This window comes from Aegilops tauschii, chromosome 2, assembly GCF_002575655.3.
Source record: "Aegilops tauschii subsp. strangulata cultivar AL8/78 chromosome 2, Aet v6.0, whole genome shotgun sequence".
Taxonomy (NCBI): Eukaryota; Viridiplantae; Streptophyta; class Magnoliopsida; order Poales; family Poaceae; genus Aegilops; species Aegilops tauschii.
In genome coordinates this window covers 52281360-52299097 of record NC_053036.3, presented here as the reverse complement: position 1 = coordinate 52299097, position 17738 = coordinate 52281360, and the positions used below count along the sequence as shown (strand labels likewise).

General features: G+C 42.2%; 1 protein-coding gene across 1 annotated transcript; it reads left to right on the top strand.

Annotated features, from left to right (window-relative positions):
- The first annotated feature begins 7947 nt into the window (after positions 1-7947).
- On the top strand, positions 7948-14902 carry LOC109770932 (uncharacterized). The gene is made up of 15 exons (XM_020329647.4): positions 7948-8438; positions 8574-8648; positions 8753-8881; positions 8968-9041; positions 9274-9367; positions 9662-9704; positions 10002-10064; positions 10421-10650; positions 12624-12744; positions 12815-12915; positions 13039-13152; positions 13317-13487; positions 13566-13709; positions 13792-13937; positions 14040-14902. Exons 1-15 carry the CDS (start codon positions 8152-8154, stop codon positions 14186-14188), a joined length of 1941 nt encoding a protein of 646 aa, XP_020185236.1. The 5' UTR covers positions 7948-8151; the 3' UTR covers positions 14189-14902.
- Positions 14903-17738: the final 2836 nt, after the last annotated feature.

Here is a 17738-nt window from a genome sequence, read left to right as displayed (position 1 = left end):
GAGTCCCGGATGAGATCGGGGACATGACGAGGAGTCTCGAAATGGTCGAGACGTAAAGATCGATATATTGGACGACTATATTCGGACATCAGAAAGGTTCCGAGTGATTCGGGTATTTTTCGGAGTACCGGAGAGTTACGGGAATTCGCCGGGGAGTATATGGGCCTTATTGGGCTTTAGGGGAAAGAGAGAGGAGAGGTTGGGCGCCCCCCCAAGGCCTAGTCTGAATTGGACTAGGGGGAGGGGCTGCGCCCCCTCCTTCCTTCTCTTCTCTCTCCCCTTTCCTTGACTCCTACTCCTACTACTTGGAAGGGGGGGAATCCTACTCCCGGTGGGAGTAGGACTCCTCCTGGCGCGCCTCCTCCTGGCCGGCCACACCTCCTCCCTTGTTCCTTTATATACGGGGGCAGAGGGGCACCCCAAAGACACAACAATTGATCGTTTGATCTTTTAGCCGTGTGCGGTGCCCCCCTCCACCATAGTCCACCTCGATAATACTGTAGCGTTGCTTAGGCGAAGCCCTGCGTCGGTAGAACATCATCATCGTCACCACGCCGTCATGCTGACGAAACTCTCCCTCAACACTCGGCTGGATCGGAGTTCGAGGGACGTCATCAGGCTGAACGTCTGCTGAACTCGGAGGTGTCGTGCGTTCGGTACTTGATCGGTCGGATCGTGAAGACGTACGACTACATCAACCGCGTTGTGCTAACGCTTCCGCTTTCAGTCTACGAGGGTACGTGGACAACACTCTCCCCTCTCGTTGCTATGCATCACCATGATCTTGCGTGTGCGTAGATTTTTTTTTGAAATTACTACGTTCCCCAACACATAATACTTCTGTGCAGCAATGAGGTTAATCCTCAGATCACGGACCAAGTCCGCATCATTGCTACTAACATTTTTCAACTTAGTTTTCTCTAGGAACATATCAAAATATAGGGAAGCAACAACGCAAGCTATTGATCTACAACATTATTTGCAAAATACTATCAGGACTAAGTTCATGATAAATTAAAGTTCAATTAATCATATTACTTAAGAACTCCCACTTAGAAAGACATCCCTCTAATCATCTAAGTGATCACGTGATCCAAATCAACTAAACCATGTCCGATCATCACGTGAGATGGAGTAGTTTTCAATGGTGAACATCACTATGTTGATCATATCTTCTATATGATTCACGCTCGACCTTTCGGTCTCAGTGTTCCGAGGCCATATCTGCATATGCTAGGCTCGTCAAGTTTAACCTGAGTATTCTGCGTGTGCAAAACTGTCTTGCACCCGTTGTATTTGAACGTAGAGCTTATCACATCCGATCATCACGTGGTGTCTCAGCACGAAGAACTTTCGCAACGGTGCATACTCAGGGAGAACACTTATACCTTGAAATTTAGTGAGAGATCATCTTATAAAGCTACCACCGAACTAAGCAAAATAAGATGTATAAAAGATAAACATCACATGCAATCATAATATGTGACATGATATGGCCATCATCATCTTGTGCCTTTGATCTCCATCTCTAAAGCATCGTCATGATCTCCTTCGTCACCGGCATGACACCATGATCTCCATCATCTTGATCTATATCAATGTGTCGTCACATGGTCGTCTCGCCAACTATTGCTCTTGCAACTATTGCTATCGCATAGCGATAAAGTAAAGCAATTATTTGACGCTTGCATCTTATGTAATAAAGAGACAACCATAAGGCTTTTGCCAGTTGCCGATAACTTCAACAAAACATGATCATCTCATACAACAACTTATATCTCATCACGTCTTGACCATATCACATCACAACATGCCCTGCAAAAACAAGTTAGACGTCCTCTACTTTGTTGTTGCAAGTTTTACGTGGCTGCTACGGGCTGAGCAAGAACCGTTCTTACCTACGCATCAAAACCACAACGATAGTTCGTCAAGTTAGTGTTGTTTTAACCTTCTCAAGGACCGGGCGTAGCCACACTCGGTTCAACTAAAGTTGGATAAACTGACACCCGCTAGCCACCTGTGTGCAAAGCACGTCGGTAGAACCAGTCTCGCGTAAGCGTACGCATAATGTCGGTCCGGCCCACTTCATCCAACAATATCGCCGAACCAAAGTATGACATGCTGGTAAGCAGTATGACTTGTATCGCCCACAACTCACTTATGTTCTACTCGTGCATATAACATCTACGCATAAAACCTGGCTCTGATACCACTGTTGGGGAACGCAGTAATTTTAAAAAATTTCCTACGCACACACAGGATCATGGTGATGCATAGCAACGAGAGGGGAGAGTGTGTCCACATACCCTCGTAGACCGAAAGCGGAAGCTTTATGACAACGGGGTTGATGTAGTCGTACGTCTTCACGATCCGACCGATCCAAGTACCGAACGTATGACACCTCCGAGTTCAGCACACGTTCAGCTCGATGACGTCCCACGAACTCCGATCCAGCAGAGCTTTGCGGGAGAGTTCCGTCAGCAAGATGGCGTGATGACGGTGTTGATGATGCTACCGACGCAGGGCTTCGCCTAAGCACCGCTACGATATTACCGAGGTGGAATATGGTGGAGGGGGCACCGCACACGGCTAAGAGAAATGATCAATTGTTGTGTCTATGGGGTGCCCCTTGTCCACGTATATAAAGGATGGAGGGAGGAGGAGGATGGCCCTCACAGGGCGCGCCCAAGTGTGGAGTCCTACTAGGACTCCCTAGTCCTAGTAGGATTCCTCCTCCCATATGGAATAGGAAAAAGGGAAGGGAGAAGGAGAAGGAAGGAAGGGGGCTCCCCCCTCCCTAGTCCAATTCGTACCAGTCCATGGGGAGGGGTGCGGCCACCCTTTGAGGCCTTTCTCTCCTTTCCTGTATGGCCCATTAAGGCCCAATACGAATTCCGGTAACTCTCCGGTACTTCAAAAAATACCCGAATCACTCGGAACCTTTCCGGTGTCCGAATATAGTCGTCCAATATATCGATCTTTACGTCTCGACCATTTCGAGACTCCTCGTCATGTCCCCGATCTCATCCGGGACTCCGAACTATCTTCGGTACATCAAAACACATAAACTCATAATACAAATCATCACCGAACGTTAAGCGTGCGGACCCTACGGGTTCGAGAACTATGTAGACATGACCGAGACACGTCTCCGGTCAATAACCAATAGCGAAACCTGGATGATCATATTGGCTTCTACATATTCTACGAAGATCTTTATCGGTCGAACCGCATAACAACATACGTTGTTCCCTTTGTCATCGGTATGTTACTTGCCCGAGATTCGATCGTCGTTATCTCAATACCTAGTTCAATCTCGTTACCGGCAAGTCTCTTTACTCGTTCCGTAATACATCATCCCGCAACTAACTCATTAGTCACATTGCTTGCAAGGCTTATAGTGATGTGCATTACCGAGAGGGCCCAGAGATACCTCTCTGATACACGGAGTGACAAATCCTAATCTTGATTCATGCCAACCCAACAAACACCTTCGGAAACACCTGTAGAGCATCTTTATAATCACCCATTTACATTTTGACGTTTGATTGCACACAAAGTGTTCCTCCGGATATTCGGGAGTTGCACAATCTCATAGTCCGAGGAACATGTATAAGTCATGAGGAAAGCAGTAGCAATAAAACTGTAACGATCACAATGCTAAGCTAATGAATGGGTCTTGTCCATCACATCATTCTCCTAATGATGTGATCCCGTTCATCAAATGACAACACATGTCTATGGCTAGGAAACATAACCATCTTTGATGAACAAGCTAGTCAAGTAGAGGCATACTAGGGACACATTGTTTTGTCTATGTATTCACACATGTATGAAGTTTCCGGTTAATACAATTCTAGCATGAATAATAAACATTTATCATGAAATAAGGAAATAAATAATAACTTTATTATTGCCTCTAGGGCATATTTCCTTCATGTGGTGATGTAGCGGCGGCAACGAGTAGGAGGAGCATCCTATTTAACAAAGAAATTTTCCGGTTGAACAAAATCTTATGGCCAGAAACACACGCCTAGAGCAAGATTTTCATATAAAATTAAATCTGGCCAAAACTATTGCATTTGGGTATTGTGCCTTAGCATCATACATGTATTGTTCGTAGAGTCGTCGAACAAGGTGTAACTCTTCGTTTATTCTTTAAATTGAGATCTAAATCCTTGTATTTATAACTATGACTTGTTAGCATATGTTTGTGCATATTATTGGCCTTACAATCATCAAATATCGCCCCCCTGCGCTAAAAAAAATCCTAACAACAAATGGAAAGTAAATGTCTCGTGACACAATTACACCGATGTACTTTCCATGTTTGTATGTGTCCTTCATAGGATGTGGTGAAGAACCATCTTTTACAAGAACAAAAAAAAAATCCCGCTTGAATAAATGCTTAACACTACAAACACATGTCGAGGGCAGGGTTTTCATATAAAAATGAAATTTAGTCAAAACTATTGCATTTTGTGTCATGCCTTAACATCATACGTACTAGTAGTTATGGAATGTCAAAATTCAGATGATATTATTGATTTCTACACGCACACAATTTCCCTGATGCGTGAGTGCGAGATGGAAGAGAGACAGAAAGAGTGGCCAACGTCAAATGCGATGTCGACGAACATGGTAACGACCAAATCAGGCGCCGGTGCGGGTTGAGGTGCTAGTGAGAGCTCAAACAGGAAGCTTCACAACGGGTTTGAAGCATGGTGAGAAGGGGTTGTACAAAAGAAACCCACATGGGGAGAGGGTAGAAGAAACCCACGTGGTGAGAAGGACGAAAATGTATCAGGGGAGGGTTGGACAAAAGAGCGGTATGGGGAGGGGCAAAGACTAAGTAATTTTTCAGTAGCAGAGGTTATGTTTCATGCACTCCCTCTTTTGGTAAATTGTGTGCTTGTGTTCTTCATAGTTAAACTTTGATCTCAATCTTTCCAATTTGTTTGCTTGTAGTTACAAAAATCACAGCAGTAAAAAAGTGTATCTAAATCTGCGTGATTTGTTTCACATAATGCACGTATCGTTGAGAGAATCGTTAAATATGATGCCATTTTTTCAAAACATACAGGGAATTACATAACATTGTCATTACAACCATTCATGGATCTTCGTTTTGCATAATACATCCAAGGATTTTCATCTATGACTTACTAGTATGTGTATGTGCACACTATTGACATTACAATCATCCGAAGATGGTCCGGAGAAACAAAACAATCACCTGAAGATATACAAGAGGCATTTATTCTCAAACGCTAAATGAAAAGTAAGTGCCTCATGACACATCCACGTTGATGTATTTTTTCCTATTTGTACGCGAGTGGCACTTCCGCACGATTAAACCATCCTATTTTACTAAGAGATTCCCTGGTTGAACAAAAACTTACACCCACAAATACTCGCCAAGGGCAAGATGTCCATATGAAAATGGAATCTGGCCACGACTATTGCATTTGTTGCCGTGCCTTAGAATCATACTAGTTGTCACCCAATGTTAAAAATGCCGATAATTCGATCGATTTCTAAAGAATAGAATGCAACGTTGCCAAATCTCATGCATTCCGGATAAAGTCACAACCTTCATTTAACCATGACAAATATTTTGGAATGGAGAAGGTACTTTGTTAGGATCTTATGAATATATTTTTTCCCAAATGATAAGTAGCACACGAAGTAGCACCGCCCTGACGTTTTTATAACTATAAAATTGTCATTAAAAAATAGAAATAAACTAAAACTTGCGATACTTCATGACTAAAGTTGCCGTACGTCCTCGGGTAACTAAAATTGCTATAAAAAAATGTCAGGGCGGAATTGTTTTGTGCAGACACTTATCAGGAGGGTCCTTTTTTTAAACCACATACGTATTACTAACAACATGCATGCTCACCTTTCTCCTTCATCCACATTAAAAAAACTAGATGGAAAATTAGTGTGACCGTAAGTAATGCCGGAGTAGTACAAGTCTGTTTTACTTTCCACAAAACGAACCTGGAGGCACGGGCCCGTTTCTCGCCATCTGCTAGACACGGAACCGGTGCACGTCCACAGCCACATGTCAGTGCGTACATCGTGGTCCAGGTGAAGTGAGAGTATGGGCATCAGGATTGGTCCACATGTCAGTGCGTACGTTAGCGCGCAGCGCAACAATGGCTGATCTGATGGATCACGTCTCCCGCATCTCATGATAGCGCGGATGACACATGCAAATCATTTTGAACGGAGCCAAAGCCACCTTTTGTTTCTTTTGACCCTGCGATGCGACGGATCACTGGGTCTGGGTACGTACCTCTCCTGCGCCATGATTGTTCGCTTCGCTGACTAGTGACTAGTCTTGTTTGTTCGGTTCTTCATCCCCTCTCTCCGACGACAATGATGATTAATTAAGAGGGCCGACGTGACATTCTCACATTGCTCCTTATGGTACGACTGCCGTTGCATGCGTATAAACTACGAGCGTTGTGCTCTTGTGGATGCTGCTGGGGAATGAACGCATTAACCCAAGATAATGGCGAGTGCGATGGAACGATATATGCAGAGCACATAGTCCCTACCATTGGCGTTTGACCATCGACTTTCTGGTTTTATTTTGTTCTCTTGGTTTTTCTTTTTTGCACTTTTTTCTTCGGGTTTCTTGTTTCTTATTTTCATCAGTTTTCTTCGTTTGTCTTCTGTTTGTATTTTTTCTCTTGGTTTCTCTTTGTTTCCTCATGAATTTTCCCGGTTCTCTTCGGGTTATCTATTTTTCTTCTTTTATGAGGTGTTTCTTTTTTTCTTTCTTTCACTTCTTCAGTTTTCAATGTTTCTCTTCAACACATATCTACTATTTTCATACACATTTGTGCATTTTACGTAAATATTAAGAATACTTTTATACAAATTTAACATTTTGCAAATACATGATTAATATTTAAAAAGTTATGTTTGATGACTAACTTGTTTTACACACATTTTACATTTTCTCTATATATCATGACAATTTTTAATATATTATTAATATTTTCCAGATATATGATCAACTTTATTTTATGTACTATGAGAATTTATTCTGAATTTATGTTATTATGTTCAATTTTTGTAAGACACGTTCTACATTTTTTGGTATGCATCTGAAACATTTTTTTTACATGTTTAACATTTGTGAAGTAGATGATTATCATTTTTCATATTTTGTTTTCATGACTACTTTTTCCATACCATTTTCATATATTTTTGTTTCATGACTACTTTTTTGGTATATACCAGGAACATTTTGTGTGAGCAGTTAACATTTTCGAAATATATGATTAACATTTTTTGATACACGATCAACATTGTTTAAAATTTATGATTTTATGTTTAATTGTTTAATACATGTTTGATATTTTTGGTATATACATCAGAAACATTTTTTATACATATTCAATCTTTTTAAAATAAACGATTAACATTTTTTGGATGGTTGATTAACATTTTTTAAGTACACGATCAAGTTTTTATACACATTGCATTTTTTTATACACGAGAAATATTTTTTCTATACACATCTATCATTTTACTAATGCTGATTAAAAAATTGCAAATATTTTATGTGGAGTGTTTTCTGTAATATATATTTTTAAATATCTAGAAATATAAACAAAAGGCAAAAAAAAATTTAGGATCAAGAGAATATTTTTAATTTTCAAGCTTATAATATTTCTCTAAACGTTGAATATTTTGCATGTTCCTGATGATTGTTTAAAGCCTTTTTGAAATTTGTAAAAAAAGGTAAAATAGAAAAAAAGAAAACTCGGCAACCTTTCGCCAGCTGGCGGATGTAGTGGACAGGGTGGGTCTTGGACTACGCTGGGATTTCGGCTCAGCTCGTAATAAGAGATGGGCCGAAAATAAAATAAAAGCCCAGCAATCCAGTGCCTCCCCTAAAAAAAAGTAAAAAGAAAAAAGAAAACCCGGCGAGTCGAGTGCCGCACTTCCGCGATTCCCCTTTGCGGCTCTGACTTCTCCCGATTTTACTCGCCGCCAGCCGCCGGCCTCGCCTCGCCGGCGATTCGCCGCCGACGTATGCCAAGAACTCCAGGAGCCCGGGATGGAAGCTCAGAGTAGAGATTGAGCTCTAATTTCCGAACTATAAGCAGCGCGGGACAGGGGATAGAGATGGCTGTTGTCGGCGCGAAGGCGGTGCCGCCCACTCTGCTGTCGCTGTGCCTGCAGGCGGTCGCCGCGCATCTCACCGCCGAAGTTGCAGGCGCGGGTCGATCTGGTGGGCGCGGTGCTCATTTCGACGGGTTCGTCCAGGAGCACGAGGAGGAGGAGGAGGAGGATGGCGGCCACCTCGCGCCGGAGCAGGTCGCGGAGGCGCTGCCCTGGGAGCTCCTCCACCAGCTGGCGTCTTCTCTGCCGCCGTTCGCTCTCGAACTGCTCCATCACGGCGCCCATGCCCGGTACCCTACCCCTCTCCCTGTCCTTGCTTCCTCCCATGCGTGGAGTACAGTGTGTTCCACCCCTTTTAGTATTTTCTTACATTTTCAAAGAGAAATTGGCTAATCATTTTACAATTCTATAATTGCCCATCCTAGGTGCTGCTCTTCTACTTCCCTTAAGGATCGATTCGGAGAGGCCGACGGCAATAGACGTGGGACTAAACGTTCAAGGTGACACTCATTTATACACTAATACTAAGTCAGTTGCCGTATTTGGTAAAAGACATCGGCCAAGAGAATACTCTCCAAGTATTTGACAATGTTGGTGCTCGCAGGTGTGAGGACTTCAACACTGCATGGCAGGCATTGTTCGAATCTCGCTGGCCCCTCCTTGATAACACTGGACATGATGACTTGGTCACTGTAGATTGGCAGCAGCAGTACTGGGAAAAGCATTTGCAAGAGTATGTTAGCAAACAATTACAGATGGTTTAATCGTTAATCTGTCCATTCTGGACTGACTTTGTCACTTCTTTTTACCCTTTCACAGGTGCTTGGACGAAGCTGCAGAGGCTGCATTGCTTCCTTCATTTCGTGGGCGTATCGGTGAGCTAAGCATGTCAGGTGAATATATAAAACCTCTTTCAGCACACCTCCTTCAGTATTTGTTATGCCTGACATTGTTTGGTTATTTACTCATCACAGTAAACAACTATCTTACCAACATGAGGCCATGGGCTGATTTGTTTTCTAGCCAATAACAGCTTTATGTTATGCTTGTAGTTAGTTGTAACTGCATTACTGCACCTGCAGTAGCGATTGAAATTATCTTAAGTCTAACTATAATCTATGGCAGATAAAATCATGAGTTCCGTTTACCTCAGTGAGAACATAGCCCAACAGTATTCCAGACTGTCATATCATTGGACCATACTTGGATCTTATGCAAGGTGCGATCATATGTCATTTGTTTGTCATATACCCAGTTCCTCTTTAACTCATATTTAACCTTTTCATGGAGAACTGCCTGGTGATAGTGAATTAAAGAAACCCTCACTCGTCAGTAGTTAGAAATCGATAATAATCTCAGGGGGATCTCTAATCTGGTTATGCAATGTTAGTTTTCCCAGTTTAATTACAACATGAACCTAGGTTAGATCAGGTTGCTTCTAGCATCCCTCAAGTGCTATGCAGAAATTGGATTTTCTTAAATTCTTACTATAGTAAATTTTCCTCATTTTCAGGTGCTTGAGATTTCAAAATGTGCTTTGCACGGCTGAAGTTTGTGTAAGTGCTCAAGCAGTACCTCGTTCCTTCATTTTTCCACTGTCTATGATTAATTATCTACGGTCTGTAGCATGTGTTGTTTCAATTGTGCATCTGTATTGCTGTTATTTTGTCGGTATTTGTTATTTGTGTATCTCTCCATCATCCATACAACAATAAATGTGCACTCAGATAGTCAGATTCCAGAATAAGTTGTTGTTTGTGCTATATATGTTTGCATATGCATTGTGAATTCATCGTTTAAAGTTCAGACTTAAGACAGTTATGATTGACTGCTAGAAATCTGTTGTTTTTCAGGACATGTTGCAACATAGCAGGCTAGAAACTTTGGTGTTCGTAAGAGTCATATCAGAGCTTGAGGTAATATTATGCCTGCGAGGTTATGTTTGTTGGTGCATGCAATAGCTTTAGGAAAACAAAAATGCAGAGCCAACGGCTGCAACTCAGTTAAAAGTAACATCATGTTCAATAGTTCAAGTTTCTATGTCTCGTAAACTGTACCATAAGAGACATAGGGAAAGTTAAGGTTGAGGCAGCATTATTAAGAAGCATGACAAAGAACTGACTAGAAAAGAGAGTTTTGCAGCGTATAAGCTACAAACTTGTTGTATCCTTTTCTGCATGATGTCCCATATTGTTGCTTTGCTCTGTTTTGTCAACTGATAGCAAACGAGGAATATTCCAATTTTAAGCCCCTTCTCAATTTCTACTGACAGGTTAATGGTGTATGCCTGCTTCTGAGCTGCCATGCAAAGACACTATTATCTCTTGAATTTATCCACTGCCAGCTTTATCCTGCAGCCATGGATAAAGTTTGCAGTAGTCTTTGCCAGCCAGGATCCCAAAACTACAAGATCCAGTCCTTTAGTATTAAATCATCTCGCATTGTTGAAAGCAAGTCTCTAACCACCTCTGCTGGTCTACTAAATTTTCTGTCATATGCAAAGTAAGTTGCATGCCCTCTTATTCTGCCTTGGTTTTATTTTCAAACAGATGTTGGGGAATAGCTTGAGGAATCCAACCTTTTCTTCCTTTATTATTCTTTTTTTCCAGCAATTCTTGTTGCATTATTCTATACAATGTCACTCTAACTAGATGCTCGGTTAATTTTTCCAGCCATTTTATGGCATGATTTCATAATCTAATTTAGGGTGGACAAATGTATCTAGCCATTTTATGCATTTGTCACGAGAATATACAGGAGCAGGCCCAGAACATAAAGAATGGGTGTTCAAATTTGTAAAAATGTTGTTCAATATAAAACATAGAAGTTCACAATAGCAAAAAAATCTGCAGATTGTTCCTACTCGGGACAACATTTCAAATAATTTACAGGAATTGCAAAACATTCCGAAAAACTTTCAGTTTACGACTAAGAGATTATATATCATTATCTTTAACTTTCAAAAGGATTTTTTTTTCTCGAATGCGTAGGAGAGCTGTGTCATTTCATTAAGGAGTGCAAAAGGGAGGGTTAGGGAATAAATCCAATCTCCACCCCAAACACACCCACACACGACCAGGGTACGCGCAAACGCTTGCGACACTTTAGATACAGTGGCCGACTCACACAAAACGGACTACATGTCCAGTGTAAGCGACCTTAGGAGCAAAACCTGGAGTGCAGCAGCCCCATCCAAGCACCAAAGGGCACTCTCACTGGCAACTTCAAGTAGCACTACGGGAATCCTTGGTTGTGCACCTAAAGACATAGTCATTCCTGTGTTTCCAGATGCACAAAGCAACCAATATTAGAATTATGCCCTTCTCTGCGCTCCTTAGCAAACACCCTCTGGAGCTCTGTACCACCAGTTGGAGAAGCAGCTCATAGAAAGGTTTGCCACAATGGCGCGTGATCGAATCTTGCGGCCGGATAGAGCAAGTCCAATCATTTGGAGGATGAGTGCCCAGATTTGCCGAGCAAAGACACATGCGACAAACAGGTGTTGAATCGTCTCTTCAGCTTGATCACACAAGGGGCAGGCACCCGGGTGTGGATGTCCATGCTTAGAGAGCCGATCCGCAGTCCAGCAGTGATTGTTAATGGCAGGCCACAAAAAAAAATGCAGTGTAGGGGAGCCCAGGGTTTCCAAATTCTTTTGCATGGTGCAAACTTAATAGAGCCAAGGAAAAAAAATAGCTCGTATCCTGATTTGCTTGTATAATGACCTGACCGAGTAAACCTCCAAATGTGTTGATCAGGACTGTACTGCTGCAGAGTAAAACCAGCTACCAGGTCCCATAAATGGAGATACATTCAATTAATACTTGCACAGTAAGAGTACCCTCGATGTCGGAAACCCATCTACGCCCCTCCAAAGCTTGAGCAACCGTGCGTTGCAACAGAGCAATAATTTACTATTGTTCACATGTTGTATTGGTTAGTTTATGCTTCACATACATTATTGAAGTAAATACTCTCTCCTAACACTGGGAAGATTTAACACCATTTTGAGGGTTGTGTGGAATAGGAGGCACAGCTAGTTTGGCCGTTCAAGGTCCTGTTCAAAAACCTGATATGACTGGGTTCAACCGGAAAATGAAAAGCAGTGCCAGATTCAGTCATGTTGAACTTTACCTATTTTACATGAAAAAACAGTTTGCATTATTTTATTCAGAGTATCATGTCACACCTGTGGACAATACACGGCAGTTCATTCATCTTAAAGCAGAGAGCAGTAGAACAGACTAGAATGTAAAAAAAGAAAGGTAAGGATAAGCGAGTAACGACATGTAGAAGTGAAAAAAATCACATATATTTATCCTGTCATTCAAAGGAAGTTTTGTCCTCGCAATCTCATGCCTGCATCTCCAACCTATTCGGTTGTTTGGGATTTAAGATTGGTATATGCAGCAAACTGGTTGCCAAAAAGATTGGGTGCGTATTAACACTGTTTTATTCTTATAACTATTGTTCAGGTCGCTGCAGTTGCTGTCATTTAACGATGCTAAGATGCAGCCATCATTTGCTAAGATGATTATTCATACTCTCCTTGAATCTTCCTCTGGTTTACAAACGCTTGACTTGTCAGAAAACAACGTGGGTTCACACAAGAACCTTTTCTTCTTTGATATATGTCTTTTGGACCCAAATAATCTCTCTTTTATAGCTTGCAGGCTGGCGTTCTACTGTAGACAGAAGTTCTACAAGTTTCTCATCAGCACTGAAGTCAAATACATCCTTGAGCTCCTTGACTGTTCTTAACCTAAGGTATTACCTGTTCTCTTTCAGCACCCGTCAAGTCGTCATAATTAGAAACCTTTGTCACCACTTCCCTTTTGAAGTTCCGCATGGCTTGTGTATTAAAATATATCATAATACTTGTCATGTCAGGGGAAACAATTTGCAGGAGGGTGACATGGAGGTTGTATGCAATATTCTAGCAAAGATGTCGAATTTGAGAAGTTTAGATATAAGTGACAATCCAATCACTGATGAGGGTATCAGGTAGTCTTCAGTTTGTCTGTTTGTCTTCAGTTTTCTCTAGATTTGCATCAATCATGAGTGCATAATAGTTCTTTATGCCTGTGGTCAACTTCAAGACAATTTTTCCTTGTGGACTCTGTTGTGTTCTATCAATAAGTACTAAGGATTACACATAAACATTGCAGATACCTTATTCCTTTCTTTGAATTGGCTCTTCAAAGGGGGAATCCCATTCGGAAATTAAGAGCAGAGAACTGCGATTTGTCCAGTATTGGTGTGACTAAACTTCTTGAGTGCCTCGCACCGATTAATAAACCACTTGATATGCTGTCTATAGCAGATAATCATCTTGGGAGGTAAGTCCTTTCTCCCGGAGCAGAGTTTCTGTTGTTTCTTTAGCTTGGGTCACATTCTGAACAGAGATGAATTTGCAGTTCTGTGGCAGCTACATTAGTGAAATTCCTGGGTTCACATGTAAGGGAGCTAAATGTTGAAGACATCGGCCTAGGACCAATAGGCTTCCAAATACTTGAGGAAGCATTGCCAAGGAAAGTAAATCTCTCCCACATCAACATCAGGTAGAAATAAACTCTGCCCGAGTCTCAATGATGCATGCTTGATGTGCAAGTTTCCTTACCCACTTCAAATTTCATGTTGCAGTAAGAACCGCGGTGGGATGGGTACTGCGCACTTCGTTTCCAGGCTGATACTGCAAGCGCCGAACCTTATATCAGTCAATGCAGGATCTAACCTTCTACCTCCTGAATCGTTGGAAGTGATTTGTAATGCATTGAAGCAAACAACATGTAAGAAGCACGCTTCTTCGTATTTTCCTTAACTATGTTCAAGGCCTAACCTAATGGGCATGCACCAAGGAGAGTAGCCAATAACCAGTGGGTATTTTGTAGGTAACTTGACGCGACTAGACCTGATGGGCAACCTGCAATTGTCGAGCACTATCTTTCCTGCAGTCTTTGAGTTCAAGAAGCGTGGAAAGCCAATCCTGCTTGTTCCGTCGCAGCAAGGTAGCTGTGCTCCCTACGATGCCGACCCGTAACCCGTAAGTAGCACCTACTACACTGAGAATTATGAAAGGCAGCTGCTACTGTTCCTTCACAAGCTTGGGCGAAACCTCCTATTTACATGATCAAGGGATGCATGGTGCTTTCGCTGTAGAAGTTGGAGAATGTGAACAGAGAGTTTCAGTTAACATAGCAAAGCTACTTGGGCGACCAGGAAAAGGAGGCTTAGACGTTGGTTTGGGCAAATATTTATGATCATTCCTTCAGCAGGTCACAAGTGGAATGAAATCAAGCTTAATTCGAGAACGCAACCACGAGTTGGTTTATGATTGGGTTCCATACCAAGGGAGGACCCTGCTGGTTATTGCATGAAGTTTGATCCGAGAGGAGGCGCCAGATGGTCGAGACTGCTGAAAACAGAAACCTCCTGATGAAAGAAATTCTGGCTTTGTTTGCGTTTCTACAACCATCTATCTCGAGTTAGGCAGAATATCTTTGGTTCCTTTTTCTTTTTACTAAAATACAAAAATAGATGTAAAGCCAAACATACTGGACTGCTAGTTTCTTTTAGAGAGGAACTGGTGCTTAGTGGGGCGTTCGCCAATTGTGAGGGTGAGGTAGACATTGTCTCTGGCCGACGACTAACTTTCAGGCTTCCAATGTGTAGACCGACCGACAGGATATGCTTCGATTTGTCCTAATAGTCGTAATTAAATTATATATTTAATGCAATATAGTATTGTTAACAATTGTTGGGATGGCCGAGTTGGTCTAAGGCGGCACATCGAGGGTGTGTTCCGAATTAATCTTTTCTGTCTTTCTAAAACGATTTCCCCTTTATAATTTTCATCATAATGGATTTTTCGTTCTAGCTGGGCCAGAGTGATTAAGTTCGTGGCCCATCTTCTCAGGGCCTGCATTTGTGCACCCCGTGTGCTATTGTACAATAGGATCACCTATTGGGCCGACCCATTTACCCCTGTGCCTGTTATCTCTTCTGTTTATATAATAAATAAATTTGCCTCAAAAAAATATAATAAATAAATTCCCCTAAAAATATACTAATAAACAAATCCAGCTCAAAAAATATAATAAATAAATCCAGCTAAAAATTATAATAAATAAATAAACGTCCACCAGTTTATTTTCGTCAGCTGTTTCCATCTCCTCCGGTTTCTCTGTCCGTCACACGCAATGATATTTTTTCTCTTCGCCCCCCGACCCCATACGCGGCAACATAAACTAATCATCACCCACCATGCACCTCTCCCACCCCACTATCCCCAACTCCAATCCTCTCTTCCCACCTCATGTTCCTTCCACGTAGCTGCCATTGACTCGCTAGCTATGGTCTCTCCCGGACACCCTCGTGATGCCGTCGCCCAACGGTCCTCGCCGACGCATGCAGGGTAGGGAAGGACTTCTTCCTGCGCATATGGCGCGGCCTGCAATGTCGCCCCCTCATGCCGGGAGCACTAGCTCCTTGAATCCTCACATGCCTTTGGGCTTTGGTGTGGACAATCGGTAGCTCCTCCGAGTCTTGCCTTGTCACATGGCCATCGGCTCTCACGGGTCACCAACTTCCAGTGCTTTGCAAGTACTTGGAATCGTTCGATTTATGTGCCTGAATAAGAGTTGAACTAGAAGCCCATCATATATACAACAGCCAAACCCACAATGTGCAACTTTATGCTACCGGGCAAGAAACTGAGGATCCACCAAAAAGTATTGAGTAAAGCAACCAGGTCTACTACTGCCTCCAAAACATCTGCAAGTAATATTCCAAATGCATTTCACAGGAGAATAGTGGAAGAATACAAACCAAGTATGTGCATGTCGTTCCAAAATCCACTTGCCATCATAAGTAACACCCGCATACGTAATTGGTGATCCAAGCCTAGGAACGTTGTCTTCGCGATATCTGAAAATTGCTTAACAGAGCATATTTTGAGAAAAAAGAGTTCGATTTTGTACTGAGTTAATTTATCATGCATGCTCGTTTATGCACTACTGGGCATGTTTACAAAACGAAGAAGGTCGTGTGATGTTAGAACACTAGCTTCGAAGCTGGTCATTCTGATGACAGTTGGACTGGGGGAATATTTACCCCCCCCCCCCCCCCCCCCCCCAAAATGTATATGTACTCTCTGCAGGTTCTGGGCTTTTTTCCTGTTTTTTTAGGTTTATTCGTTCCCCTTTTACCGTTAGCTCTATGCGGTACCAACCTACATACTCTTTTGTAGCCTTTTTACTTTCCTTTTGCTGATGCTAAAAGTCCTTTTGGGTTGCTCTTTTGTTCCACTATCTTTGCTGGTAGTGGAACATGATCCATTCGTGGATTGTATGGAAGAAAAATACTCGGTTTCTATTTGCATGACTTTTGCTTGTATGTATTGACAACGAATTTCATGGTGGCAATTTTCACGAGCAAGTGTCAATTCTTATTCAGGCACATTAGTGTTCCCGCTTGAAAGTTCCGGTTATTGTTTGAGTTAGTAGGAATCCTGCGCTAGTAAGAGGGGACGTGTCAAGGTGTGAAGTGCCAAGCTCATTCCATGTCTCTCTCTATATATACACAAGGTCGCCAAAAGGACAGCCACCAAAAAGCCAAAGGATCATCACATCAACAATAGCAACACCACTAAAGCGAGGACCGGCAAGACTAAAACTTGCAACTAAAACGGAGTGAATGCAATCTGTCCCTCTTGAGTGTTCATACAACAACCATTGAACCACTGACCCAGATTGCGTGAAACTTGGTGGTAGACCTGTATACGTCGATAAGTTCCCAACTCGCTATCCAAAACAGACAGGGTCCAAAGGGGCCTCAAACCTGGCAGAAACGTGAGTCAATGTCCTCATAAAACCGACAAAGTTTTAGCTGACCGGTTGACCCCTCTGACGAGGAACTTTCCAATTTTTGTACTCTCTAGGATCAATAATAATTGAACTAATAGCAATTATTATGAATCAAAGGGAGTTTTTATAAACAGAACAAACTGGTGAATATGCTACTACCAAATCCTCGATCCAACCACAACAGAAGTGCAGGACGAACTGGCCCAATTTAGAGTGGACCCAACACCGTTTACCCCCTCTGACCAGACTTGCTGTAGAAACTGCTTGTATAGCCTTGAACATTGTAGATCAAGTAACACAGCGAGGGTGATTTTCCCTCAAAAAAAGGAGGAATAATGCTAGCTCGAAAAGAGGAGGCAGACGAGGAGCGGCACAAAAGTAGCGTTGCCGTTGCGCTTGGTTTAAACTGGAAGCATTTTTGGCTCCCATAACGGGATCCGAGCCGATCACTTTGCATTGTCTCTCTCTGACTTGTACTCTACAAAGATGCTTTCACAGTCCGCACACTACAAAGCTCCTGCTGCTGTGCTGTGCATCGATCGCCACACTACTACGGCAAAACGTGTTTTTTTTTTGACAAAGCTTGCACTGTTGCTACACATGGTATATATAGATAGGCATCACTCCCACTCTCTGCGTAATATAATCTTAATCTGTTTATATATCTTTGGTACAAGTGGAAACATATATTGGCTTCCAAAATAATAGCACATTCGTCGTAGTAAC